The 22,804-nt window shown below is 44.2% G+C and overlaps 1 protein-coding gene across 5 annotated transcripts in view; it reads right to left on the bottom strand.

Annotated features, from left to right (window-relative positions):
- The window catches only part of MYO9A (myosin IXA), a 220,181-nt gene that overhangs the window by 2,149 nt on the left and 195,228 nt on the right, over positions 1 to 22,804 (bottom strand). For all 5 annotated transcript variants that reach the window (XM_063926498.1, XM_063926497.1, XM_063926501.1 and 2 more), the window contains one exon: positions 1,050 to 1,240. In XM_063926498.1, the coding sequence (XP_063782568.1) occupies positions 1,050 to 1,240 (191 nt within the window). The remainder of the gene's footprint in view (positions 1 to 1,049; positions 1,241 to 22,804) is intronic.

The following is a 22,804-nucleotide window of genomic DNA, read 5'->3' as shown; positions in this document are numbered from 1 at the left end:
CTGACATTGAAATTCCTCTGAGCAGACTCAGCAGCGCTGTGTAGGAATAGCAATGTGCTCTGCCTGTGGCTGCCAGCAAATTACAAGTGTTTTATATTACTAAATAGTATTAATAAGGATTGTCAGGAAACAGGACATTACATTATCCATAGTAGTATAACACTTGGAAGGGAGAAAGCGCACTTCTTACACAGTTTAAAAAGAAGCTGTTTTGTTAACAGATGCTTAAGGAGCATATACACTAGACAATTTTTTAAAGTGATATGGACATATCATTTAAAATTGGCAAGTATGTATGCACTATGCAACGCTGATGTACGCTCCCACGGGTCTTTTGCCACATCATCTGATATTATCTACTTGCAATAAGACCTGTAACTATCATTAACATCAGCATACTCCTGGATGTGGCCACTGATGATATCTTTTGTAAAAGTGCACAGAGTGTATGCACTATGGAGGGGTATCCAATTACCCACTATAAAACATCGGGAGCGGAAAATGGTGATTCACTGACACCTGTGCGTTTTAGCTGTCACCCCCCCCAAAAAGCCGGCGCTTATCGGGGATTTTGCTTTGCCTGCTTGATAAGCTGTGGCAACCCCACCAGTCAGTGCCACGCGGGTGCTGCAGCCAGAGACTGCAGGGAGGGTGCCCGGAAGCCGGCCCTGTGGACATACTTCTCCCCTTTTCAGGTTCCCCTGGCCCCCGGGGGTCATGTGACAGGGCGGGGGAGCCGATGCAGGTACCCTATGTGATATAATTTCCGGCGGGAATATACTGCGGGTAATTGGATATCCCGCTGTATCATTTGTCCAAGAACAGAAAGGAAATTGCTGACGACATTGCATCATTTGCAAGTCGTCTAATGTGTACCCACCTTTAGGCAGCAGTGCAGGGTGGGCTCAAATCACTAGCTACTGAGAATGGACTTTATGGGATCTGAGATCTGGGGTTCACTACTTGTAACTATACGCAATGTATGCACTGAATAACAATGACATGTTGTTGGTCATGCTAACCATATGATATTGTGCCCCATGACTTACTTCTCTTTCTGTAGAGTCTCAATCTGCTGGGCCAATACTCTTTCCTCCTGCTGCATGGCTGCTTCCTTCTGGTCGGAGGACTCATCCTCTGAGGGGATGGGTGATAACCCATGGTCACCAGCGGCATCCGGAACAACCGGAGAGAGCCCAGAGATCACAGGGCTCAGACTGGAGCGCAAGCGTCCTTTCCCCTGAGCAGACACAAAGGCATGAATGCTAGACACTGGCAAATCTACAGTTCTATGTACTTAAAAGGTATCTGGAAGCGAGCTGCTAATTCCTTAATCACTGACCTAGGAAACATAACTGTATCTAAAGCCACAGGTACATTCATTACATTTTAACATGTGGCTTCTATGTTTCTCAGATATAATAAAAACCATGTTCCAGTAAGAAAGTGCTCTATCAATTCAGGGCCTTATTCAGGTTTGTTAGCAAACCAAAAAAAGCACACTAATGGGCAAAACCATGTGCACTGCAGGGGGGGGCAGATGTAACGTGCAGAGAGAGTTAGATTTGGGTGGGGTGCATTCAAACTGGCAACTAAATTGCAGTGTAAAAATAAAGCATTCAGTATTTACCCTGCACATAAACAATATAACCCACCCAAATCTAAAGCTCTCTGCACATGTTACATCTGCCACACCTGCAGTGCAACATGGTTTACTAATAACCCCCACAGTGCAGACATGCAGTAACCCAATGCATCCATTCAGATACTTGCTTTTATTATCTCCCTTTTACAAAACCCAGGTCAAACAAATCACATTGGTTGCCATTGATTACTGCACATTTGCCCATTGTTCATTTTTGAGATGTGCGGGTTCGGATTTACCCGGATCTCAAAACGGCATCTTATTAGCTCTCGAATGTGTCAAAGTCAGAAAAATATCACTATGCACACTGCCATATTTGCACCTCATACAGGTCCGCGCTGCGCATGCGTGCGCTCTCCCGTGCGTGCGCATACTCGCTGTTGCGGGCACCCGCAGGCGCACGGTATGTGCATTTACGGTAGAGTTTATGTGTTCGTAGCGTGCGACTCAATCGTTACGTATTTTCACTATATAATGTATTTTGTAGATCATGGTCCCTTTGATAGATTCTGAAAGTTTAGTTAATGTAGCATGTTCATGGACAGAGAGATCCCTCTTTGTCTGATACAAAGGGTCAGACAGGGATTATACAGTGGTGTTTAGTATCCATCGGAAGAGTATTTAATTAGCAATATTCCGGTGTTGGTTTGAAGCGAATTAATCGCTCGTGCGAATAGTTATGGACATAAGAAGTTTATGTCCATTTACTATTATTTGCACTTACTTATCCATGCGGCGGGAAACCTAGTTTCCCACCCACCTGAGCAGTTGGAAATTGTCACAGCCCACCTGTATGAATCAACCTATGACCTTTTGTTATAATGCGAAGACGAATTCCTGTGTCCAATGAACAATGAGATTGTAGGGACCATTGAATTGTATTGTGTGTGGGGCATAAATAGACAAGCCGATCACATCCAGCTCACTCTTCAACGGTTCTCATTGCTGATAATCGGGAGCTGGATGTCCAGAGGCGCATGCGATCGTTTCCCCTTTGTGCGTAAGTTTTTCTCCGCAATCATATTGTTTTTCTTGTTATTCTGAGCCATATCTCTCGTTCTCTCTCTCTCTCTCTCTTTCTCTCTCGTATTCCCTTAAACGTAATAGTATTGTATTGTATTTCCTGTGTAGTTATCTGGTTAGTTAGTCTATGTTATATTGTAGTGTATGACTTGTACTGTATTATTCTTTTTGCAAGTATAACATTCATATAAGGCGTTAGACCCTAAGCCCGGTAGTTGTGTATTTCTTATAGTGTTAAGTATTCTCAGAGCGTCGGTGACGCTCAAACAGCTTTTAAGTTAATAAGGTTACACTGTGTTGCATCTACACTCTATCACTACACAAAGGTTTTCCTGTATGATACATTGTTTATGGTTTAAATATAAAGGTTCAACATTGTGAGCGTCTGCGCCGCTCGTGATCTCCTCGTGGTCTCGAGCGTCCGCTACGCTGATAGCGTAGCATTACGGTAGTCGCTCACCTATAAGTGTGCCCGATACCAACAGCGTATTCTCGCGAGCGTTTGTGTCGCTCGAGCGGCTCGCTCCAGATACAGCGTCCGCTACGCTAAGAGCGTACCCTTACGGTACCTCGTGCGCCAGTTGCGTACAGTGTTTCATAACCTCTTTATAGTGTGATATATAGGATACATATTTGGCTTTATCTAGTCGGCAGCCTATAGCATGCCTGTCTGTGATCTCTTGGTCGTGAGCGAACGTAACGCTTGAGCGTCTCGACTACGGCTAAGCGATTGTTACGCAACGTGCGTACCCTTACGGTACTCCAGACGTAAATAGCGTACAGTGTTCTTAGACCTCTTAAAGGGTTTTTAAATAAGATAAATATTTAGCTTTATCAATTGGCGGGTCGTCCTGTCCTTCACATATCTCTGCTAGGTAATTTCAGCAGACATTATCCATCAGCAAAGGGCGGGAGATCATATTCTTCGCAGTGCTGACGGGATAAGCGTCTGCTTCGCTTAGTAAAGGGTGCTGAGGGAATCCGGAACCGGAGGTAAGAACAACACGCTAGTGTCTTTTAAAACTGTTTATTTCTATCTTGCGTACGCACACACGCATATCTGCATTTCTTTTTCGTGTATTTTCATATATCACTCTCCTGTTTGCCATTTTATAATTGATAAACGTGCTAAAAGAAATTTGTCGCTATTTCATAGTTAAAAGTGTAAAAGTAATATATTAAGGGATAAATTGTAAAGCGCAACTCTACCTAAAGGTACAAGGAGAGATTGGCGTGGTGCTTGGTAGATGATTAGAGTTAAAAATCATCTACATTGATAAACGTGTAAGTTGTGTTACGGTGGACATTTGCTTTGCGTCCACGTGTCTCTAACAAAGGACTGAGACTCGCGTACGCAAAGGCCGACGCACGCAGCGTAAATTACGCAACGGAGCGTCTGGGTACGCCCACGTAACTCAAGTCACACGATAGTGTTGATTTTTAACAGGCGATAAATAGCGCAACAGGCGATAAATAGCTCAAATCTATTTTAATATCCGAAATTTAAATCAACAGATCCTTCTCCAAATTTACAACACATCTGGTTTAAAGAAAATTTCTGCGCAGAAATAGAAATAGAAACAAAAGTGTACATGTGGTGAGTGAGTGTGTTATATACAATTTTGAGGTTGAACCACAAGAAAAGTATCGAGTTCTCGTGGAGGTACATACATGTAAGTGACGTGCATGGTGGCTAGGGAGGCATCCCTGGTTAAACATAAAATTTGAGCATTAGAGTGTAGCAGACCAGGAGGTCACACTGTAGCAGCAGACCAGGAGGTCTTATAACAAGACCAGGAGGTCCAGTTACAGCAGACTAAGAAGTCCGCTATAGAGACGAGTAGCACAACACCAAGAAGGGTTGGTGCGGAACCCATATAGGCCATAAAGCTCTGGCTGAAGGAATTCGCAGCCGTAATTTTCGATTCCACTGGTCGCTCCGCACATAAGATTAGTTGCTTATGTGCTGAACGATTGTACCGCACGTAATTGTGTGCATTAGTAAACCTGACCGGTACCATTTGTGTACGAAGGTCATAAACGCTATTTGTACATTTTAACGTGATTTGTGAAATTTTTTTATTTTAAGGGAAGTTCGCTGGTCACTCAGGAACTATCCAACAACCGATACTTGCTGGGGAACGCGCCCCAGTAAATAAAGGTTCACAGGGGCCCTAGGTTGGGTACAACAGCTCTGGATACAGTGATTGTGTTACTGGCCAACGTGGGCGAGAAGTGAGTGGAGTACTTGGTAAACTTCACCGCCAGCCTGCCCCGGACATCTTGGTTTTTGTAAGGGTTCGCTGAAGAAAAGCAACACCTGCAAGTTATGGGGGCCAGTTGTTCAGGTAGGGGGCGATCAACCTCGGTTCGGGTTGATTTAGTAAACCGACCAATCGGGTCGGCAAGGTATGTAATGTGTGAAAAATACGGTTCACACACAGAGGTTTTATGTGATGAATGGGAAAGAATGACTGTACATGACGGGGAGAAATTCCCAAGAATAGGTAGCTTTAGCCCAGAAGTGTTACTAAATCTAAGGAGAAGGATAGGTCTTATTAAACCAGCAAAGAGACGGATCAAACATTATGATTGTTTAAAACTGTGGCAACAGGAAAGTGAGATGCAAAGAGAGTTAACGGACATATCTGACTCTCATCTTGGGAGGAGAGATATGGCAATGGAGAGGATTATGGTTGCGGAGAAAGGCACAATGGTGTACGATAAAAATGCACTTAGTAACTGTATTAAGAATGAAAGTGTAAAATGTAATAATGTTTATGAAAATGAAAGTGTAAAAATTACAAATGTTAACCCGTGCAAGTCGCACCCCATGTCAAACTTCCCTCAGGAATACAAACAAGAAAGTGAACCCAACACGATGTCGGCACCTCTTCCAGCAGCCATCACACAAGACATCCAGGTGGACGCGACCAAATCGGTAAAGGCAATAATCAAACCCCCTAACGGAGGGTCAGGTGAGGTCGTGTCCACAGGTACGTACAATGTTTTATATCACGCACAAACAAATGTACCCCATATTGTAAGACCAAAACAAGGTGATGTAATTGAGTTTAGTCCTGTCAGGGTGATCACAGTCCCCAATGGGAAGACTGACGATCAGGGAACCATTCCCGTCCAGGACAGTGCAATGCGCTGTCCATGGTCCCGGACCGAATTGAGATCAATTATGTCTGAATTTCCTGATCCTAGGAAAAATCTAGTCGCATGTCAAAGGTTCATTAAAGAACTAGGAAACTCAACAGAACCCACCAACAAAGAGTGGCGGACAGTGCTGAGGGCATGTTTGCCCTCCGGTGTTGACTCTGCGAAATTTATTACTGATTGTCAATTAGACACAGAAGTACCTCAAACAGAGGAACACAATCAGGAATGTATTAAGCAGATAAACCAACAGTTGGAAGTATATTTCCCTGCCGTTGTCAAGTGGAATGAAATCTTCTCCATAAGACAAAACGAAAGGGAAAGTATTTCCAATTATTTCAATCGAGCACTGCAAGTAATGGCTAGGAACACTGGGATCACAGACATCAAAACATGCGCACAGCATAGAGAAATAGCGGTTAAGGTATAATGAATGGTTTAAAGGAGGTATTGAGAACAAGGGTACAGACCACCAACCCAAACTGGAGAAATATCTCAGTGGCCGCATTAAGAGAGGCCGCTATTGATCATGATCGAAATATCACCAGACACAGGGAGTCACAAAGTGATAAGTTAATGGCCGCAAGTATACAGGCCCTAACCACAAGACCACTCCAGCATAAGCCCCAAACCCCTGCGAGAAATTTAAATGCGGAAATCTGTTACAATTGCCAGAAGGAAGGTCATTTTGCAAGAGATAGTAGATCAGGAAGTAGACAAAAGTCACATCAGCCCCCTAGACAACGACATAATCATGGTATCCAAGGAATCAGGGAAGTACAGGGAAAACGGTTGATGGTGATGAGCATCCGAGCGTTTGAGGAGGCATCAAATCAACCAAGACCTCAGGTCATTGACACTTGGAGGAAACCCAGGGTTTGTTACCTTTGTAAAAGAGAAGGGCATTATGCCAGTAACTGTAACAGCCCACATAAAGTCAGACCCCCTAGACATGAAAATGAGCAAAAGTTAGGACACACCAAATTGTAACCAGGGATCATATAGGAAGAATTTTGGGCCACACCCATAATATATAGTCAGGAAAGGTGATTATTAGGATTGATGGTAAGCCTGAGGTTATGGTTAACAAATTGGGAGGTCATTCCCTGAAGACACAGGAATGACCGGGTGAAACGTTGTAAATGTATTTGTGAAATGTTTCTTTTTCTCTCCCCATCTCTGACGATTATTGGTAAGACTCAAACATTGCATGTCTGCTTGGTCTTTGCAGAAGTCTACCAAACCCCAGCATGACCTACCCACATCAATGTATCCTGGCCAGATACAAAGGGTGGAGTATGGAGGTGCTGATGGGAGGGACTGCGCAAGGAAACCATTGGACATGTAGATATGACAGCCTGATGATCTGACAATTTTTTAAAAATGTTTGAAAAATGTTTTTCCCTGTTGTTGTTTATTGTTGATTTATGTGATATATACATATATGAACGGTTCTCTCTCTCTTGTTGTTTTTTTTTTTTCCTCTCCCTCTTCTCACTCATGTTTTTATGTTTTAAAGATGGTATGTCACACCTCAGTTAGACAAATGGTAATGCAAGATTTTTTGCTCCTTACAGAAAGATCGCTGGTTTGGAAGGAATATTGCATCATCGGAATGTTCGGTTGGAAGACTGAGAGACAGCACCTTTGAGATGACAGCAGAACAAGAGGAACAACAAGACGAGAGAACTAATTATCGTAACAAGTTTCTCTCCCCCTCAAACTGTTTTTCTGTACCCCCATTACAAATTTCTTCTTTTCTCCTCCTGTAAGATGGACTTGCCCAAAGAGACTGTGATATGGATTTTCCTGTTGACCATGATGTTGACCAGAGCAGTCTGTTCCGGCGAGAGTACCAGTGAGGTCGAGAAAGGATCCAGAAAGATCCCGATGACTGAGACAGAGGTGTAAATTTCCAATAGCAACACAACCACCAAGCAAAAGGCGAGTACCGGAAACGATCTAGCAGCCATGTTATTTGTAAACATTGTGAAGGATTGTTAGCTGAAGAAAACTGTATCTGTAGGCTCTGTGACAACGTAGTTGAGGATGGGTGCATTAAGAAATGCCAATCCAGTTTTAATATCCACATGGACCGGCATCTATTGAGTGACTATCACTCCTTAGTGGGTAGTGTGTTAAACCAAACAGATTGTTGGGTATACTCTCAAGTACCTCAAGGTCATAGCAAATCAGGACTAGTACCATTTCCTTTAACGGTAGGGGAGGTACTTGAGCTAAGTGGTGGGAGACCGGTGGACAGGAGGTTTAATATCTCCAGTCCTCCTAGTTTGAAGCTCCACCAATATCATGTGGATAGATCCCTAATATGTTTTAACATTACCAATCCCCGAAAGCCGGGAAATTGGGAAGTGTCATGGAGTAACCAAACCATGACCTTTTCATATAGAGCAGATAGAATGCCTACAGATACAGAGCTTATACGCCACATAGCCAGTAGAGAAAAATCTTTCCGATATAGGTATACCCTAGGAAGTAGGATTACGAGAGTTGGAGAAGTATCACCAGGATACTGTGCACATATCGTACAAACTGATACGTGTACTAGACAGATGGGAGAATTAGGGGTAGGAGATTTCACATGGAGGATGTGTAATATGGTTATGTCCTACTCCGTCCCATATGTTCTCCCCGATGATGCATATTTCATATGCGGGAGGAAGGCGTATAAGTGGCTTGCCCCAAACTCTGAAGGATTGTGTTATATTGGAAAAGTACTGCCTGAAGTAATGACTGTATCACATGCCAAAATGAAAGATATACACCATGTTGCCCAAGCTCCTTATACTCATACTGTATGATGACACGTTTAGGTATACTGGAAGAGAACTTCAAGCTTATAAAACAGAACTGGTACAGCATAGAATGGTTCTTAATTATCTCACAGCAGTGACAGGTGGATATTGCGTCACACTGGCAACGCAGTACGGCGTGAAATGCTGCACATATATAACGAATAGTACCGAGGACCCGGTCGAGGTCATAGACCAAAAGATGGACGATATTCTCCAATTATAGTGGGAATTTCGCAGGAGACACAATCTCACCCTTGCTGCTGTGGGTAATGAGCTGACTGGTTGGGTGTCATGGTTGAACCCGCGAAATTGGTTCTCTGGTTTAGGTGAATGGGCTCAAGGAGTCATAATGGATGTTGGGAAGTTTCTTCTATGTATCTTAGGTGTTGTCATATCCATTGGCTTGATATTTAGATGCGGTCAGGCTTTAATGAAGTACAAACATAGTACCAGGGTAATGAGTCTAAGGAGTGAGGAAATTGTAATTCCAATGGATTTGATTTATGACCCAACGGTAGAAACAATGATGTGATGAAAATGCGATTATACGGTCCGTTTCTTTCGCCTGTTTTTCCGTTTTCTCCAAGGTAAAAAGACCCACTTGGACGAGGAATTTGATGATCCTGTATACAGACAACTGATGGATTAAAGAAGAAGTTTTGACAACCTAATACACAGATATTTGATGAACTATGCCATAGACCCCCAGTTTCCCTAGAAATTTTAAAATTACGCTAGCCCAACACTTTTGTAAGTCTATGGACATTGACAAAGCTTTTTGCTTGCACCTTTTGGGCAAAAGCACAAAGAAGACGGCATTCAACAGACACCGAACAAGACTTCAACCGACAAATGTTCATTAACCTGACATAGAATACCACTGCATTTACCATAATTGTGTCTTATCTTCATCTCTACAACCTTCAGGTAATGACACACATAGTCGATAGGGAATACAGGCACAGATATCAGCAATCACATATTCCCCCATTCATGTATCATCAACTAAAATGTGCTTCTCCATTTTGTTACAACCACAGCCGAAAAGAGCTCGGTAAAGTTTGACAGCCCATCCACAGACCCGTACCACGGGATAAGAAGGAATTCAAATGTATACTTCGCAATACCTCGAAGCTTGATTTACAACACGTACGGCACGATGATACATTACCCCCCAAACATGGATTCATACACACATGCTTCTACTATCTCACTAGGTCATACCCTCTTCACACCTTTTCCTCTCTCCCCCCTTACCCAACCATGGAAATGTATTTACACCTGACATATATTTTTCTCTTTTTGAAATGTTTTAGGAAGTGGCAGTTATTGTTGACTGCCAAAGGGTGGACTGTCAAAGTCAGAAAAATATCACTATGCACACTGCCATATTTGCACCTCATACAGGTCCGCGCTGCGCATGCGTGCGCTCTCCCGTGCGTGCGCATACTCGCTGTTGCGGGCACCCGCAGGCGCACGGTATGTGCATTTACGGTAGAGTTTATGTGTTCGTAGCGTGCGACTCAATCGTTACGTATTTTCACTATATAATGTATTTTGTAGATCATGGTCCCTTTGATAGATTCTGAAAGTTTAGTTAATGTAGCATGTTCATGGACAGAGAGATCCCTCTTTGTCTGATACAAAGGGTCAGACAGGGATTATACAGTGGTGTTTAGTATCCATCGGAAGAGTATTTAATTAGCAATATTCCGGTGTTGGTTTGAAGCGAATTAATCGCTCGTGCGAATAGTTATGGACATAAGAAGTTTATGTCCATTTACTATTATTTGCACTTACTTATCCATGCGGCGGGAAACCTAGTTTCCCACCCACCTGAGCAGTTGGAAATTGTCACAGCCCACCTGTATGAATCAACCTATGACCTTTTGTTATAATGCGAAGACGAATTCCTGTGTCCAATGAACAATGAGATTGTAGGGACCATTGAATTGTATTGTGTGTGGGGCATAAATAGACAAGCCGATCACATCCAGCTCACTCTTCAACGGTTCTCATTGCTGATAATCGGGAGCTGGATGTCCAGAGGCGCATGCGATCGTTTCCCCTTTGTGCGTAAGTTTTTCTCCGCAATCATATTGTTTTTCTTGTTATTCTGAGCCATATCTCTCGTTCTCTCTCTCTCTCTCTCCCCCTCTTTCTCTCTCGTATTCCCTTAAACGTAATAGTATTGTATTGTATTTCCTGTGTAGTTATCTGGTTAGTTAGTCTATGTTATATTGTAGTGTATGACTTGTACTGTATTATTCTTTTTGCAAGTATAACATTCATATAAGGCGTTAGACCCTAAGCCCGGTAGTTGTGTATTTCTTATAGTGTTAAGTATTCTCAGAGCGTCGGTGACGCTCAAACAGCTTTTAAGTTAATAAGGTTACACTGTGTTGCATCTACACTCTATCACTACACAAAGGTTTTCCTGTATGATACATTGTTTATGGTTTAAATATAAAGGTTCAACATTGTGAGCGTCTGCGCCGCTCGTGATCTCCTCGTGGTCTCGAGCGTCCGCTACGCTGATAGCGTAGCATTACGGTAGTCGCTCACCTATAAGTGTGCCCGATACCAACAGCGTATTCTCGCGAGCGTTTGTGTCGCTCGAGCGGCTCGCTCCAGATACAGCGTCCGCTACGCTAAGAGCGTACCCTTACGGTACCTCGTGCGCCAGTTGCGTACAGTGTTTCATAACCTCTTTATAGTGTGATATATAGGATACATATTTGGCTTTATCTAGTCGGCAGCCTATAGCATGCCTGCCTGTGATCTCTTGGTCGTGAGCGAACGTAACGCTTGAGCGTCTCGACTACGGCTAAGCGATTGTTACGCAACGTGCGTACCCTTACGGTACTCCAGACGTAAATAGCGTACAGTGTTCTTAGACCTCTTAAAGGGTTTTTAAATAAGATAAATATTTAGCTTTATCAAATGTCATGTGTTTTGGATAGCCAATAAGAAAAAGCTGGATAACTATCTTTTTCACGCTAACTACCCCAAATTACTTTTGCAATTTCAGAAGGATCTTGAAAACTGGGATTGGCCGTGTCAATGCCGTTAACATTAACCTACTACCAAGACTTTTATATTTATTCCAAACACTCCCAATTTGAGTGCCCCCCTATGTTTTCAAGCATCTCCAACACATTACTTCAAAATTTATATGGTCCAAGAAGAAGCCCAGAGTGAAGCGTATGATAATACAAAAACACACCTCAGAAAGTGGCCTTGGGGTCGCAAACTTCAAATCCTATTATTTAGCTACCAGACTAGCACAATGTATTCAATGGAACAGTCCCAAGAATGAGAGGGTTTGGGTCTCGATAGAAACCAACGCACTCAAACTGCATTATATTTCCTCATTACTGTGGCTTCCTAGGTAAGCTTGACCCCGCATTATTCAACTTTATCCTGTGGTTTCCCACTACTTAGATATTTGGGATTTGGCTAATCAAGATCATATAGCCCCATAACCAAGCCCGCTTTTAAGCTAGGTTGTCAACCAACTGCCTTCGCACACTGGCAAGAGGGAGGTATAAAATTGCTGAACGATATCACGACAGACTCGTTCCCTACCTTTCTAGATATCCAATCCAAACTCTCTATCCCTCATAAATTTTTCTTCCAATATTTGCAAATCCGACACTTTCATTCTACGCTTTTATCGCAGCTTAATCATAGATCCCTTACTACTTTAGAAGATCTTGCACGCCACATGGACTCAACTAAAGGGCTTATTTCTACTATATACACATCTCTTGTGCTCCCCTCACAGACGAACAGAGATCCTCACAAAAGAGCGTGGGAATCACTTAGGAGAAACGCTAGATAACGATGAATGGTCTGATATTTACTCAAAATTAGTGTCGAGTTCCATCTGTGTGCGAGCGAAAGAAAACGTGTATAAGCTTTTTTATAGATGGTATTATGTTCCCACTCGCCTTAACAAAATGCATCCTGAGCTTTCACCCCTATGTTGGAAATGCAACACATTGGATGGAACGTTTTTACATATTTGGTGGGGTTGCCCAAAACTCTTCTTGTTCATGGAAGGAAATTGGGTCTTTGATCAGCTCAAGTTCAGTTATTCAGATTCCTTTATGCCCTAAATATTTTCTTCTTGCTGTGTCTCTACCTGAAGCTTCTCGATTTCAAAACAAAATATTTACCCATACAGTCCTGCCAGCTAGATGTGTCATTGCCCCAGCCTGGAAATCTATGGAGGTTCCTACCATTGGGAAAATTATAGGAAAAATCTGGCACATCCACTCCATGGAACATATTACTAGCATTTTAAAGGGGTCCTCCAAAAGTTTCATCAAAGTCTGGGAGCTGTGGACCTCCTTTTTTCACCCCCCCCCCCCCCCCTTCCTTTCATTGACTGGTCATTGCTCTCCTACGTACACTAATTGTATAAATGCCAATATGGTGTTCTCTTGGTTGTTACCCGGTGATTTGACCAGTCAAGGTACTGCCCCCTCCTCTTATCTCTTCCTTTCCTATTCTCTTACTATATTTTACCTCCTTTAATCTCCATCTCTCCTTTTTCCACTTTTCAATGAAATTCACACTCTCATTATAACAAAAATACGATGAGACTGTTTAATTGTGTAAGGGTGAACATGATTTCAGGAATTTTTCGGTACCAGACAATGTCTTCTCAAATACTGTATTGTCCAGAGAGTCTGTTAAAATACTAGAAATCCTGGTGCAGGCTACCGCTGAAAATTTCTGTACTGTACCTCATCTTTTCAATAAAATTTGACTTTAAAAAAAAAAGAAAGAAAAAGCTGGACAAATCCGAACTTGCGTTAATTTTGGCATTAAGAATTGAGTAAATCTGAACCCACACATCTCTTGTTCATTTTAAATAAAATACATGTATACACGCTGATGTATATATGTAATCTATGTTAAACATAAAATATAATTCAAAAAAGATAATAAGAAAAAAACAAACAAAAAAAACCCCAGCTTGATGTACAGAAGTTTGCACACAAACAGAATACACATGCTTGCCATAAAACAAATGGCCATTCACAGTCCTAACTTTATCATTAGAATACAACCTTTTTTTAATTAACTACAAAAAAAAAAAAAATCACACTGGGCAAGAACCGGTAACATTTATTAGTATATATGTTATGTATGTATGTATGTATGTATGTATGTATGTATGTATGTATGTATGATTGAATGTATGTACAATTACCATTGTAGTACTGTATGTCATTTAGTTGTGTACCTTTCAGAATAAAACCTTATGTCACGTGCTCTAATACAATGTTATATCGATTCTCGGTACAAAGCAAGAAGCCAAATTATGTTATGTATGTGCAGGACGCAGTTTATGTCTAGAACGCTAGTAAACTACTGTAATATTTATAGTTCCAGGATATGTACATTATCATTACCCTTTAAAACTCCTGCTACTTAGTTCCAGACAATCCTGACAGGAAGTTATCTACTAATAAATCATCAAGACTGCTGCGTAGTACACAGATTTCATTGGCTCATGTAATGCTAGAGTGTGCAGTATTGTAAGTAAAAGTAAGTGTGCATATTATCACTGACTTAGACACAAGGTATGTTATTGCACTTGCTAACAGGTAACCTGCTTGATAATGGGATTGTTGTACTTACTCTCAGTCCATTGAATATCATGTGTACTGTATACAGTGTGGTGATAGGATATTGGGCACTTTTAGGTCACTGGCAAAAAGCTCAGGCACCTACCACTTTATACCCCATTTGTTACCTGTCTCACAAAGCCCCAAAGGCCAGACAATGAGTATAAGAAAGTACAGTATCCAACAAAAACAATCCTAACTAGAACTGTGGAAAACACAAGTGTGTAAAAGAAGGATATCCAAACTCCCTAATGGACTGACATTTTCTGTAGTGTCCATTTGGGAGACACTGGATACCATAAATGCCCGAAAGCTATCAGCAAGGAATGGTCCATCTTTCAATACAAAAAATATTAGATGTGTAGGTGACCGACACAAAAGTTTAGCAGATGTCACATACAATGCTACGCCGCCCACAAAGCTGCCACTGACCGGGTATGCACCCTCATATTTCAGGAACAGGTAAGACCTACCCCATGGCAAAGTACCAAAATAACCATTTTGGAAGCTTTCCAGCTGGTCTCGTGGACACTATAAAGAACCAGAAAGTCAGACGCTCCTACGGACAGACTCTAAAGGCCCTTACAATAGCCAGAGAACAAAGAGAGACCTCTTTTCCCAGAGGATTTTTTTTTATTTCTTCAGCTGGGTGAACAATCTTCTTATTCAAATAAAATGTAGGGCCTAATTCGCAGCTGCAAAATCTTTTTCTTATGGACAAAACCATGTGCAGTGCAGGTGTAGCAGATGTAACATGTGCAGAGAGAGTTCGATTCGGGTGGGTTATTTTGTTTCTGTGCAGGGTAAATACTGGCTGCTTTAATTTTACACTGCAATTTAGATTTCAGTTTGAACACACCCCACCCAAATCTAACTCTCTCTGCACATGTTATATCTGCCACCCTGCAGTGTGCGTGGTTTTGCCCATTAGAGAAAAATGTTGCTGCTGCGATCAGGTCTGAATTAGGCCCTTAGGGCCCCTTAGAGACAACTTTTGGTGAAAAGAAGGTTTGGTTCTAAGAACAGTCCTATCTTCATGGAAGGTGTAGAAGGGAAAACTACAAGACCGTCCACTCTGACATTCTCCAAGCTGTGGAGGCAACAACCAATAGGATTTTTGGTCACTTACCATTGAATCCTTTTCTATGAAGCAGGCTGGGGAACACTGTTTCATGGGATTGCAGGTTGGCTGGAGGAGTTGCCAGATAAACCATACTGTAGCTTTAAATTCTAAGCTCCTCCCCCCTGAATTCCACTATTTCTTTATGAGAGTCCAGAAAGGAGTAGCAGGAACCCAATGAAATGGATATAACAATAAAATAAACCAGTAGGGAAGAGACTGTCAAGAACCAAACCTCACTGAGCATGAGGGAGGGAACGCTGTGTTCACCAGCTTGCTTCAGAGATAAGGATTCAATGGTAAGTGACCAAAAATCCTCTTTTCTCTTTCAGCAGGGCTGGCTGGGGAACACCGGACCATGAGATGTTCAATGACCCCTCCCCCAACCTTCCCAAGGGGAGGGAACACTTAGCCTGCCAGACCAGAGAACTGTATGCCTAAGGTGGGTGTTGCAAAAACCTGAAAACAGTAAAAACGTGTGACCAGACAGCTGCAAGACAGGCTTGTTTCATCAAAGCTTTGTGTTGTGCTGGCCTGGAGATCACCACTGCCCCTACACAAACGGCCTGTAGGCTGTTGGTTGCCTTGCACTATGTATGTGCATTATAAATAACAAGCAGAGAATCTGTGCAAAGATTATCTTATTCAAGGAAAGTCGCTGAAGGAGGAAAAACTGGAAAAGATTATTTCTGGTTTAAGCTAAAACCAAAACAAGTCTCTGCATAAATGTAGGAATAGTAAGGAGTACCACTTAAACATCATTGAAGAGGAGACAAGACTGCTTGCAAAGCAAAGCCCCTAACCTGGAAACAGAATGGGCTGTGGCATTAGCCATAAGGTAGATAGCTTTGCTATAATGAATTGAAGATCTGCTGAATGTAAATGCTCAACCGCAGCCGGTTTGAGAGTTAACGAGACCAGATAAAGATCCCACTGTGCACTCCATGAGGTACATAAAAAAAAGACTGGAATTCTGGGATTGCAGGGGGGGGGGGGGGGGGGGAGCTTACAATTTAAAGCTACAGTATAGTTTATGTGCCTACTTTTCCAGCCAATCTGCTATCCCATGGTCCAGTGTTCCACAGCCTTGCTGAAAGAGAAAGGAATTTTATCTCCAACGAAAGCATTGATGTGGAAGAAATCAGCACCAAGTTGAGCTGCCAAGGAGGTATTGAGAGGATGAATGAAAGCTACACATGCATTACTCCCTGTAAGATGGTCAAAAGCAAAAAGGACTGAGGGCCTGACCACCCTTCCAGACCATCCTGCAGAAACGGCTGTAACCGGTCAAAACAAAAATAAAATGTAGCCAATCTCAATGATGTTGGTATTCCAGACCCTTCAGTAATAATTGGCCAAAATCCTTAGCTCTGAGGATCGTGGATTCAGCAGCCATGCCATAAAAGTCAGCAAAGGTAAACGCTGATAAAAGAAGGGAACCCTGACTAAAGAGATCGGGTCTTGAATACAAGCATCAGCCTGCCATGTTTAAAATGTTTGTAACCAGGTCAGTGCTGCCATAATCACTGGACAGTCCTCACTTTTTAAGTTGGGGCTAATTGATCCCCTGGAGCTAATCAATTAGCCCCAACTGCAGTCCACAGGCTGCACTTAATGGGATTCTTTTGGGTCTGTGCTAAAAATAAATAGCCAATAATAGGGTGCCGCGCACCCATTAACACACAGATCCGGCAAATTAGCCCGGATTCTATGTGTTAACACCCGATAACAGACTAATTTATCGGATGAGAAAATAAGATTTTAAACCTACCGGTAAATCTATTTCTCCTAGTCCGTAGAGGATGCTGGGGACTCCGTAAGGACCATGGGGTATAGACGGGCTCCGCAGGAGACATCGGCACCTATAAAGAACTTTTAGTATGGGTGTGCACTGGCTCCTCCCTCTATGCCCCTCCTCCAGACCTCAGTTAGAGAACTGTGCCCAGAGGAGATGGACAATACGAGGAAAGGATTTTGTAAATCTAAGGGCAAGATTCATACCAGCCCACACCAATCATACCATATAACCTGGAATACACATAACCAGTTAACAGTATGAACAAACAACAGCAACGGTCCAAGACCGATTCCAACTGTAACATAACCCTTATGTAAGCAATAACTATATACAAGTCTTGCAGATTTTCCGCACTGGGACGGGCGCCCAGCATCCTCTACGGACTAGGAGAAATAGATTTACCGGTAGGTTTAAAATCTTATTTTCTCTTACGTCCTAGAGGATGCTGGGGACTCCGTAAGGACCATGGGGTTCATACCAAAGCTCCCAATCGGGCGGGAGAGTGCGGATGACTCTGCAACACCGACTGAGCAAATGCTAGGTGCTCATCAGCCAGGGTATCAAACTTGTAGAATTTAGCAAAAGTGTTCGACTCCGACCAAGTCGCTGCTCGGCAAAGCTGTAATGCCGAGACGCCCCGGGCAGCCGCCCAAGAAGAGCCCACCTTCCTAGTGGAATGGGCCTTTACTGAATGTGGTAACGGCAATCCAGCCGTAACATACGCCTGCTGAATCGTGTTACAGATCCAGCGAGCAATAGTCTGCTTTGAAGCAGGCGCGCCAATCTTGTTGGCTGCATACAGGACAAACAGAGCCTCTAGCCGTCCTGGCTACATAAATCTTTAAGGCCCTGACTACATCCAGGGACCTGGAAGCCTCCAAGTCACTCGTAGCCACAGGCACCACAATAGGTTGGTTTATATGGAATGAAGAAACCACCTTAGGTAAAAATTGAGGACGAGTCCTCAATTCCGCTCTATCAACATGAAAAATCAAGTAGGGGCTCTTGTGAGACAAGGCCGCCAATTCTGACACCCGCCTTGCAGATGCCAAGGCCAATAACATGACCACTTCCAGGTGAGAAATTTCAACTCAACCGTGTTAAGGGGTTAAAATCAGTGTGATTTTAGGAACTGCAACACCACGTTCAGGTCCCATGGTGCCACTGGGGGCACAAAAGGAGGCTGGATGTGTAGCACTCCCTTTACAAAAGTCTGGACTTGTGGAAGAGAAGCCAATTCCTTCTGAAAAAATATCGACAGAGCCGAACTCTGTACCTTAACAGAGCCTAATTTCAGGCCCATATCCACTCCTGTCTGTAGGAAGTGGAGAAGACGACCCAGGTGGAAATCTTCCGTAGTAGCATTCTTGGTTTCACACCAAGAGACATATTTCCGCCAGATACGGTGATAATGTTTTGCCGTCACCTCCTTCCTAGCCTTTATTAGAGTAGGTATGACCTCTTCCGGAATACCCTTCTCAGCTAGGATCCGGCGTTCAACCGCCATGCCGTCAAACGTAACCGCGGTAAGTCTTGGAACATGCAGGGCCCCTGCTGCAGCAGGTCCTCCCTTAGAGGAAGAGGCCAAGGATCTTCTGTGAGCATCTCCTGAAGATCTGAGTACCAGGCCCTTCGAGGCCAGTCTGGAACAATGAGTATTGTCTGTACTCTTTTTCGCCTTATGATCCTCAACACCTTTGTGATGAGAGGAAGAGGCAGAAACACGTAGACCGATTGGTAACGCCATGGGTGTTCCAGAGCGTCTACTGCTATTGCCTGAGGGTCCCGGGACCTGGCACAATACCTCCGAAGCTTCTTGTTGAGGCGTGACACCATCATGTCTATTTGAGGAACTCCCCAAAGACCCGTTATCTCTGCAAAGACTTCTTGATGAAGTCCCCACTCTCGTGTCTGCTGAGGAAGTCTGCCTCCCAGTTGTCCACACCCGGAATGAAGACAGCTGACAGAGCGCTTACGTGATTTTCCTCCCAGCGAAGAATCCTGGTGGCTTCTGCCATCGCGACTCTGCTCCTTGTCCCGCCTTGGCGGTTCACATGAGCCACTGCTGTGACATTGTCCGATTGAATCAGCACCGGTAGGTTGCGAAGAAGACTCTCCGCTTATCGAAAGCCGTTGTATATGGCCCTCAATTCCAACACGTTGATGTGCAGGCAGGACTCCTGGCTTGTCCATAGTCCTTGAAAATTTCTTCCTTGGGCGACTGCTCCCCATCCTCGGAAGCTCGCGTCCGTGGTTACCAGAACCCAGTTCTGAATGCCGAATCTGCGACCCTCTAGGAGGTGAGCACTTTGCAGCCACCATAGAAGAGACACCCTGGCCCTGGGGGACAGTGTTATCTTTTGATGTAATTGTAGATAGGGCCCGGACCATTTGTCCAGAAGGTCCCATTGAAACATCCTCGCATGGAACCTGCCGAAGGGGATGGCCTCGTAGGCTGCCACCATTTTCCCCAGAACACGAGTGCATTGATGAACTGACACTCTTTTTGGCTTTAGCAGGTCTCTGACCAGGTTCTGGAGGTCCTGGGCTTTTTCCAACGGGAGAAAAACCTTCTTTTGTTCCGTGTCCAGTATCATACCTAGGAACACTAGTTAAGTTGTTGGAACCAACTGTAACTTCGGTAGATTGAGAATCCAACCGTGTTGCTGGAGTACTCTCAGAGAGAGTGACACGTTTCTCAGTAATTGCTCTTTTGATCTCGCCTTTATCAGGAGATCGTCCAAGTATGGGATAATTGTGACTCCTTGCTTGCGCAGGACCACCATCATTTCCGCCATTATCTTGGTGAAAATCCTCGGGGCCGTGGAAAGCCCAAACGGCAACTTCTGAAACTGGTAATGACAATCCTGTACAGCGAATCTCAGGTACTCCTGATGAGAGGGATATATTGGGACATGAAGGTAAGCATCCTTTATGTCCAGTGACACCATAAAATCCCCACCCTCCAGGCTGGCTTACTGCTCGGAGCGATTCCATCTTGAATTTGAATCTTTTCAAGTACAGGTTTACGGATTTTAGATTTAAAATGGGTCTGACCGAACCATCCGGCTTTGGGACCACAAAGAGGGTCGAATAGTACCCTTTTCCCTGTTGGTTCAGGGGAATCCTGATAATTACTTGCTGTTGACACAGCGTTTGAATTGCAGCTAACACTACATCCCGCTCAGGGGTAGAAGCTGGTAAGGCCGACTTGAAAAATCGGCGTGGGGGCGCCTCTTCGAATTCCAGTTTGTAGCATTGGGAAACTATTTCCAACGCCCAAGGATTCACGTCTGACCTGACTGAAGAGTCGAAGGCGTGCCCCCACTGGTGCGGACTCCCGCAGGGGAGCCCCAGCGTCATGCCGTGGATTTTGTAGAAGCCGTGGAGGACTTATGTTCCTGGGCACTAGCCGAAGCAGGTGTTCTCTTTCCTCCACCCTTACCTCTGGCAAGGATGGAGGATCCCCGACCTCTTCTGGACTTTTGCGACCGAAAGGACTGCATGTGATATTGTGGAGTTTTCTTTTGCTGTTGGGGAATAAAAGGTAAAAAGGTAGATTTACCCACGGTAGCTGTGGAAACCAGGTTCGCGAGCCCATCCCCAAACAACACGTCACCCTTATAGGGTAAAAATAAGAATTTACTTACCGATAATTCTATTTCTCATAGTCCGTAGTGGATGCTGGGGACTCCGAAAGGACCATGGGGAATAGCGGCTCCGCAGGAGACTGGGCACAAAAGTAAAAGCTTTAAGACTACCTGGTGTGCACTGGCTCCTCCCCCTATGACCCTCCTCCAAGCCTCAGTTAGGATACTGTGCCCGGAAGAGCGTACACAATAAGGAAGGATTTTGAATCCCGGGTAAGACTCATACCAGCCACACCAATCACACCGTACAACTTGTGATCTGAACCCAGTTAACAGCATGATAACAGAGGAGCCTCTGAAAAGATGGCTCACAACAATAATAACCCGATTTTTTGTAACAATAACTATGTACAAGTATTGCAGACAATCCGCACTTGGGATGGGCGCCCAGCATCCACTACGGACTATGAGAAATAGAATTATCGGTAAGTAAATTCTTATTTTCTCTAACGTCCCAGTGGATGCTGGGGACTCCGAAAGGACCATGGGGATTATACCAAAACTCCCAAATGGGCAGGAGAGTGCGGATGACTCTGCAGCACCGAATGAGAGAACTCCAGGTCCTCCTCAGCCAGAGTATCAAATTTGTAGAATTTAGCAAACGTGTTTGCCCCTGACCAAGTAGCTGCTCGGCAAAGTTGTAAAGCCGAGACCCCTCGGGCAGCCGCCCAAGATGAGCCCACTTTCCGTGTGGAATGGGCTTTTACAGATTTTGGCTGTGGCAGGCCTGCCACAGAATGTGCAAGCTGAATTGTACTACAAATCCAACGAGCAATAGTCTGCTTAGAAGCAGGAGCACCCAGCTTGTTGGGTGCATACAGGATAAACAGCGAGTCAGATTTTCTGACTCCAGCCGTCCTGGAAACATATATTTTCAGGGCCCTGACTACGTCCAGCAACTTGGAATCCTCCAAGTCCCTAGTAGCCGCAGGCACCACAATAGGCTGGTTTAAGTGAAAAGCTGAAACCACCTTAGGGAGAAATTGAGGACGAGTCCTCAATTCTGCCCTGTCCGTATGAAAAATTAGGTAAGGGCTTTTATAGGATAAAGCGGCCAATTCTGAGACACGCCTGGCTGAGGCCAGGGCTAACAGCATTACCACTTTCCATGTGAGATATTTTAAGTCCACAGTGGTGAGTGGTTCAAACCAATGTGATTTCAGGAACCCCAAAACTACAGTGAGATCCCAAGGTGCCACTGGAGGCACAAAAGGAGGCTGTATATGCAGTACCCCCTTGACAAACGTCTGGACTTCAGGAACTGAAGCTAGTTCTTTTTGGAAGAATATTGACAGGGCCGAAATTTGAACCTTAATGGACCCTAATTTTAGGCCCATAGACAGTCCTGTTTGCAGGAAATGCAGGAAACGACCCAGTTGAAATTCCTCTGTAGGGGCCTTCCTGGCCTCACACCACGCAACATAGTTACGCCAAATACGGTGATAATGTTGCACAGTTACATCCTTCCTGGCTTTGATCAGGGTAGGGATGACTTCATCCGGAATGCCTTTTTCCTTCAGGATCCGGCGTTCAACCGCCATGCCGTCAAACGCAGCCGCGGTAAAGGGCCCTACTCACTGGCCGACCCGCCGCCGAGCTGCCCGACGGCGGATACGGCCGACGAGCGACCCGGCGGCGGGGGGGCAGTGACGGGGGGAGTGAAGTTTCTTCACTCCCCCCGTCACGCGGCTGCATTGAAGTGCAGGCAAATATGGACGAGATCGTCCATATTGGCCTGCATGCACAGCCGACGGGAGACCAGCGATGATCGAGCGCGGGGACGCGCATCGTTCATCGCTGGAGTCTCCACACTGAAAGATATGAACGAGTTCTCGTTCATTTATGAACGAGATCGTTCATATCTTTCAAAAAATCGGCCAGTGTGTAGGGCCTATAAGTCTTGGAACAGACATGGTCCCTGATGGAGCAGGTCCTTTCTTAGAGG

The sequence above is a fragment of the Pseudophryne corroboree genome, chromosome 6 (assembly GCF_028390025.1).
Source record: "Pseudophryne corroboree isolate aPseCor3 chromosome 6, aPseCor3.hap2, whole genome shotgun sequence".
Taxonomy (NCBI): domain Eukaryota; kingdom Metazoa; phylum Chordata; class Amphibia; order Anura; family Myobatrachidae; genus Pseudophryne; species Pseudophryne corroboree.
The sequence above is the reverse complement of the archived record's forward strand: the minus strand, read 5'-3'. Positions and strand labels throughout refer to the sequence as shown.